This window comes from Phaethon lepturus, unplaced genomic scaffold (genome assembly GCF_000687285.1).
Source record: "Phaethon lepturus isolate BGI_N335 unplaced genomic scaffold, ASM68728v1 scaffold6522, whole genome shotgun sequence".
NCBI classification, from domain to species: Eukaryota; Metazoa; Chordata; class Aves; order Phaethontiformes; family Phaethontidae; genus Phaethon; species Phaethon lepturus.
In genome coordinates, this window is record NW_010524002.1 from 82,296 (window position 1) to 89,672 (window position 7,377).

The following is a 7,377-nucleotide window of genomic DNA, read 5'->3' on the forward strand; positions in this document are numbered from 1 at the left end:
GGAACAGAAAATGTTCAAATGTGTAAAATTCCAGAGAATAGCATCTGAAGTTGGCATGAAAACAAAGTAGCAGCTCATGGTAAAAAAAACAATATAATAAACAGGGATTCAAGAGAATGACACACAACGCAATAGGACTAACAGCAATGGCAAATAGGAGTAGTGGTTCATCTGGTGATTCAAGTAAGCAAAGAAAAAGATTAAGGGAAACCAAAGGAATAAAGAAGAGAAACAGCATTTAGCAGATAAATAAAAACTACTTGAGAATGAAAATCAACCCTAAATAATTTGATTTGTGTCATCTCTCTTAATATAAAAGACATGCTTTTATTACCTTTCTTTCGAAAGAGTGCATTTAGATAGTTTTCTGCTTGGCATTCAATCTTATCAGTGTTGGACTGGCCCTGAGATGACAGTTCCTCTGTAGGTGTTGACTGTGAAGAACCAATAACTGATGCACGATCCTAGAAGACATATGAAGATTATAACATCTTTCAGAAGTTAGTCTATTGGTAGTAAAATTTACAAGTAATTATTGCGCTATTGAGTGAAAAAGAACCACTAAAAAGAAATTTACTATGAAGCCAAACCACCTCACGCCCTCTCATAGCCAAAGTATCTTAAATCAAAATGCAGTATTAACCTATTTGCAAAATTCAATTCTCTGATTCTTACTTTCATACCAAAAATTGGGTGTTGGGGAGTCATGCTTGTATCATGTTCATACTTACACTGACTGTTTCTTTGTGTAAATTACAAAAGGAACATTTCTCATCCATAGACCAGTCAGTTAGCTCTTCTGGCTCACAGTCTTAAAAGAAGAAAAAAAACTAGATGTTTTAAACAAGTAAAAATGGATTTTGAGAACAAAATACACATCCTACAATTCTCTTAAATAAATTCCATCATAATCTAATATGCACTTATTGGTACAATGTAGTCAATAGTATTCAATGCTTCAGACATTTCTGAAGTCTTGTCTGGCTCACATGGCTCAGCTTTCAAATAGCTGAGGGCACCTTTCCTAGAAGGAAAGGTAAAACTCATACATTTCAACTGATTACCTTTCACAGTTACTGGAGGCATCTGTATACTGTAAATAAAGCTCTGAATTTCAGCCACCATTCCTTTTAACAAAAGTGTGCAAACTTGTAGCAAACTAAGCTAGGAATTAGGATATGGACTCCTCGCCACTTGAGCTACATGTATTGTACTTGCAGTATTTTAATTTCTTTATACCATCACTACAAGTAAACCAAAACCCTATAGTCACTTGTAGCACTTGATGTATTTACAAAACTTTAAAATGTATGTTTTATCGGAAGACATACTTTAGACTTGAGGGAATATAGGACTTAAACAGATCACCTATATCGATTGTCTTCTCCTACTGAATGAAGACACGGTATCTATTTTCTTTAAACAAGTTGTTAAGCTCCATTTCAAAAGCTAAGAGTTTTCCATCACATACTCTTCTCTTACCAAACCACGACTTGTTTTAAAGCTTTTCCCAAACCACTGCTAACAGTTAAAATTAACCTTCCACTTTCTTGTTTAAATTTACTCATGGCAAGTTACTCCACTTTGTTTTTGTGGCATTCTCATACCTAAACCGTTATTGTTCATGGGTATTTAGCACCTTGATGTATTTACAGAGAATATACCCGCTTTACACTTCATTTTGCTAGGCTAACCTAATCCACTCGGTTTTCTCTCATGAGATTCAACCCCGTCTTTTCTGCACCATTCTCACTTGAACACCTGTTTCCTGCACAAAGGTGACCAAGATGATGCCCTTCTTTTACATTTACACCAAAGTTTCTTAAACTGTAGACAGTACTTTTCCTACGCTATCCTAGTTGTGCATAAGTCTATTACAGCCGCAGCATTTTGGCAGGTGACTGTGAACCTGATAAACTACAACACCAAGGTTCCTCTCCATCCCATTCATTTCCAGTTCATGTACTTACAACCTAAGCAACATTTCCCCCTCCCCCTTATTAATTACCAAATATATTTCCTCCTTTTCTTTGTACCACTAAATTACAATCACAGTTCTCTTAAGGAGGTTCTTGACATTATCTGCTTTCAGTAACAGATCGACCTTGGCTGGCTGCCAATCCCACCCAGCAGCTCTCTCCCCCTTCTCAACAGGGCAGAGGGAGAAAATAATATGAAAAAACTTGTGGGTCAAGATAAAGACAGGGAGATCACTTACCAATTACTGTCACAGGCAAGCCAGACTCAACTTGTGGAAAATTAATTTCATTTATTGCAAATAAAAACTGATTTTCATAATGGGAAAGGCAAAACTAAAACCACCTTACTACCCCTTGTTCCCTGGCTTCAACTTCACTCCTTCATTCCTGACTCTTCTACCCCCACCCCCACCCCAAATGGTGCAAGGAGGATGGGGAAGAGGGGCTTGTCGTCAGAACAGTTCCTCTCTGCCTCTCCCTCCTCCTCACATTTTCCCCCTGCTCCAGCATGGGGTCCTTCCCACAGGCTACAGGCATTCATGAACTGCTCCAGTGTGGGTCCTTCCCACAGCTGCAGTTCTTCACAAACTCCTCTAGCATGTGTCTTCTCCACAGGGCACAGTCCTTCAGGGAAAGACCGCTCCACAGGCCCACAGTTCACTCCAGAAAACCTGCTCCTGTGTGGGCTTCTCTCTACGTGCAGCAATTTCTGCCAGGAGCCTGTTCCAGCACAGGCTCTCCATGAGCCTGTAGCTTCCTTCAGGGCATCTCCAGCTACTTTACTGTGGGGTCCTCCATGGGTTGCACTGTGGGTATCTGTCCCGGTGTGGTCCTCCAGGGGCTGCAAGGGGATCTCTGCTCTGGTACCTGGAGCACCTCCTCTCCCCTCTCCCTTCTCTGACCTCGCTGGGTGCAGGGTTGTTTCCCGCTCTCCGCTCCCTCCCCCGCAGCTACTGAGCTTTTACTCTTTCTTAAATATATTATCACAGGGGCATCAGAAATAAAATTAATCTGAAAAAATGAGGTTCTTAAGTTGAGTGCAAACATAATCCAAGTAATTCTATTATTATTTAAATCTAGTTTACTCAGCTCTAAAATGCTAATTTAGAACAGAATTCTGTATTAACAACGTGTTATATGCTTCCATAGGCAGGAAGGATTTTTTCCTGAATGGACAGTAACAAAAAATAATGAGCTGTTTTTGCTGAACTCGTCTAGCTGTCCCAGCCTGTTAGAGCTCTTCCTTTAAGATGTCCACAAATGAAAAAACCCCACACTATTCTTTCATAACAAATTCATGTTTTCATAGTTTTCCTTGCAACGACAATAAATCTACTTATGAATGTTGGGATTCCGTGCATAACTCCAAGACAGGTTTTATATTTTCAGAGAAATTCTTCTGCCTCGGAATCCTGAAGTTCCACTGTTAAAAGTCTAACTAGAGAACAATCGCTGTGCGTCACCAAAAAAAGCAAACCTTGAGAAACATCAGCTCTACATAACACTAAATTTATTAAGAAAAGTATAAACCATGTACAACTGTGAGCTAAGCAAAACTGCCATCAGATAGCAGATGTATACCAGATATATCAAATGCCAGGCATCCAGCAATCTCAGGTCACCACCACAGAAAGCATACTGAGAGCAGCATTAGTTTTTAACTAGAGGTAGACAACCATACTCGCAGAAAGATCAGAGGCACAGATAGCACTTTGAGCAGAACAAACTTCCTCTTAGCTGCATTCACTTTAGGATCATGATCATCTCCCCTCCCCATTTTATCTTGCTTGGGGACAGCTGATGAAAATTGTAGTGACAACCTACAACACTAGCTAGCCCATGAGAAAAAGTTGTTAAGACTATGCAAAGAGCATTTTAATACTAAGCATGATACAGATCATTACTTGAAACCAAACTCATTTAGTAAAAAGCTGTTAAACCTGTTTCCATTTTTTAATTAAAAAATGGCCAACTTTGACAATAACGAACACTTTTTTTCATTTCTTAAGCCACTCAAATCTTTGTTTCCCCAAAGCATTTTTCCCCAAGGAGTCATCTTGAATTAAATAAATACAGACATATGTAGTACTGAATAGATTCCATGTTTACCTCTTCAAATGTGAAATAATTGTCCAGTAAATCTAAATATGATAGCTTAAAAGAAGTCAACCCTTACTTTCCAGTATTTTCTGCATTTTTATTACAATGTCCCAATAAATTTGCCAGGTATTTGTCACAATTCTGAACAAATCATCCCCCTTTTCTTTTTATATGGCACTACTGCTTCCTAATAAGTCCATTAGAATATCTGAGGTGTTTATCATGTTCCCTCATCTTTTTAATTTCATAAAAACTTGAATGGTATTAGACAGTTATATTTCTAATATAATTTTTCACCCCATTACTTTATATATGAATAAACATTCCAGAACAACCTAAGGAAAAATAAAACACCCTCAAATAATACTTTCAACCTGTATAGAGTTTTCTTCCTGACAGAGAAAGAATGATGAGAAAGCAGCTTTTCTCCCACAAGACACTGTTTTTCCACAAGAGAACAGAACCCCAGCACATAGTCCCAAAAAAGAAAATACACACATACCAGATGATTAGAGGAAAAGATTTGTAACAGTTTAGCTAAATATCCAGAACCAGAATGTAGAATAACAATTTACCTGGGAATCTACTTAGCTGAAAACAGGTATAAGCAAAGTACTAGGAAGCCCTAAGGATTCCATGACACAGGAAGTCTCAAGCTCCTTCAGAGCATGACCAAGGTCAGATGCCAAGATATAGAACTTGACACCTACGCAACCAGAAGCTGCACTATCAAAGCAGTCAGGAAAAAAAACCCTGCTGCTGAATAAAAGAAGTGACGAGAACCATTTAAACAAGCTCAAGGTAAGTCCTACATATACATCATATAAGAATTTCAAGATAACGGAAAAAATCTCATCATCTTCAGGTAACTATCTGTTGTCATGGATGGCTGTTTCAGTTCAATTAGTTTGGCTTCTAAGCAAGATTGTTTCTGAGGTTTACAAGATATTGTATTTGAAAAGTAAAAAAACCTAGTAAATCTGAAGCATACCTTTTACCATTTAAATTTGTCATTACAATTTATTATTCTCTTAAGCAACTTTGAGAGAATATAATACAATAATTTTATCTACAGACCAAAAACTATTTTGAGACAGAACTAAGGAAGAAATATATCAATCAACACACTCGTATGTTACATTTTATACCCCCTTTTTTTTTTCTATGCTACAAACAACACATAAAACCAGCATGTAAGAGAAAAAGTGCTACTGTAGCTAAACGGCATGTATTTCAGCTGATTTCCACACATTTCTGGATAAGCAAGCTATATAATTTCTTGAGGTTTGTTAAAAGAAACATACACTCTTGCTAATGAGGCATAATATTGCATATTGACAGTACTGGTTCAGTGGTTATGATGAGAAAAATAGACACCTTACAAGATGCAGTGATTTAGGCATGTTGCTAAGGTCTAAAAACTTGGGTTCTGATTCCAATTCTACCAACCATATGTTTTGTTAACCAAGGCAAATTATTTACACTGTATCTTAGTATTATTATTTAAAGTGAAAAGCGGCACTTAAATTATGATAGTGGAAAGATTTATAAAAAATGTTACTCAAGCGTTCTGTATTAATCTTTATAATGCAATTCAAACCTCAAATTAGAAATAGCCTTGCAGCCTATACTACAAGGTCTGCGTCTACTCTGTTTGTATCAAACATGGCAATTTCAAATGGGATTACTGAAGTTACAGATGCTATATCCATGAAAACTAAACAAAAACAGTAAGGTAAGGTGAGCATCCCAACCTAACACTCCTCCGTCTCTTCTACAGTTGCTCCAAAGTAAAATCACTTTTGAAAATGAACTTGACAGAAGACTTCCTTCTACGCTTCAAAGCAATTTTGTGCTAGATTTTCCTCCTCTGCTTTTGTTAAAGACTGATAAATCATTTCATACTTAACTAAAGACTCAGGTGTTATTGACAGCTATTCCAACAAAACCAAACCCATTTGGAATAAGGCTAAGTCTTGTAAGGGTAATGGAAAATATATATTTTTAGATATATACACATACTCTTAAACATATAAATACTTTTAATGTATATACAAATATATATAAAGAGCTTTATTTTAAAAATACATATATAAAGACATAAAAATATACAAAAAGCTTTCATTTTCTTGACCACTACCAAGAAAACCACACTAGCACTCATTAACTTCCTTTTTCCGATTAATGTCAATAGGAACCCGAGCAGCTTGTCTTCCCTTTCTAAAAGGTGTCCAAAAAATGAAGTAGAGGATGGATTATTCCAGAAAAGTAGAACTTTCTCATGAGAGCTTCTCAGGAAAGCTTAGCTAATCCAAAATTTCCCTGCATAGGAACAAAACCTAGGTACCATTTTACCTAGTATCTTGCCTTTGCACAGTATTGACAAGAACATGATGAAATAAACATTAGAAAGAAAAACAAGTGACGATTTCCTTTTTAGAATTCAATACATACTTTAAACTACTTTTAACTAAAAAAGAAAAACTAATAAAATAATGTCATTGCACTAAAAGCTGGCTCATTTACCTTCAAATAAACTGAGGTCTCTTCGTAGCCTTGGTCCATAAAGCCCTTCTAAAATACTTTCAAAACCTGGAGACAAAAGAAACATTTAAAACAGTAAATCAAAAGTTTCTTAAAAAGAAAGCAAATTTGAGAACACTGGCAACAAGTATTCTCAAATTCTGAGAGCAATTCCTGAAATTGTTACATTTATCACACAAATAGTTTCTCCTTCCAACTATAGTACTATTCAACAGAATTAGAAGATAAAAATAAGACAAGGCAACTGCCATCTGCACACAATCAGCCTATTAAGCTGTGCCCCAACAACCTCATTAGACTTAAAATAACCACCACAGAGTCTTAAAGGTGGGAGGATTAACCTCATAGCTCTACATAAGTTAAGTAGTCTCTCTCTTAACACTAAGAATTAAAATCATGTATGGAGAAGGGGAAAAAAAAGAAAAAACGAGGAAACTTTCAAAACCAGAAACTTCTCATTTATGATCGCCTGAAATTACATAATCCGAGTAAGCTAATATGTCTACAAATATAAAAAAGAAAGCTTATTTTGCTTCTGATATCATAACAGTTCTCTCTCATCCTACATATATGTACAAAAATGTTTTAAAATTGAGGATTAGATAAATCCAATTATTTTCCAGATTTACCAGCTAGTCTATTTAGATATTTGGTAAAATGACATACATTTGTTATGAGAAGGGAGAAGAGACACAGAGCAAACTAAATTATTAAAAAAAAACCCAAAAAACACAACAAAAAAACAGAAGAGGAG

General features: G+C 36.2%; 1 protein-coding gene across 1 annotated transcript in view; it reads right to left on the bottom strand.

Annotated features, from left to right (window-relative positions):
* LCORL (ligand dependent nuclear receptor corepressor-like) overlaps positions 1-6,690 on the bottom strand; it is a 28,349-nt gene extending 21,659 nt beyond the window's left edge. Inside the window, exons 1-3 of the mRNA XM_010282300.1 lie at positions 6,606-6,690; positions 732-811; positions 335-464 (exon numbers count right to left, since the gene is read on the bottom strand). Of these exons, the coding sequence (XP_010280602.1) occupies positions 335-464; positions 732-811; positions 6,606-6,690 (295 nt within the window). The remainder of the gene's footprint in view (positions 1-334; positions 465-731; positions 812-6,605) is intronic.
* Between the last annotated feature and the right edge of the window lie 687 nt (positions 6,691-7,377).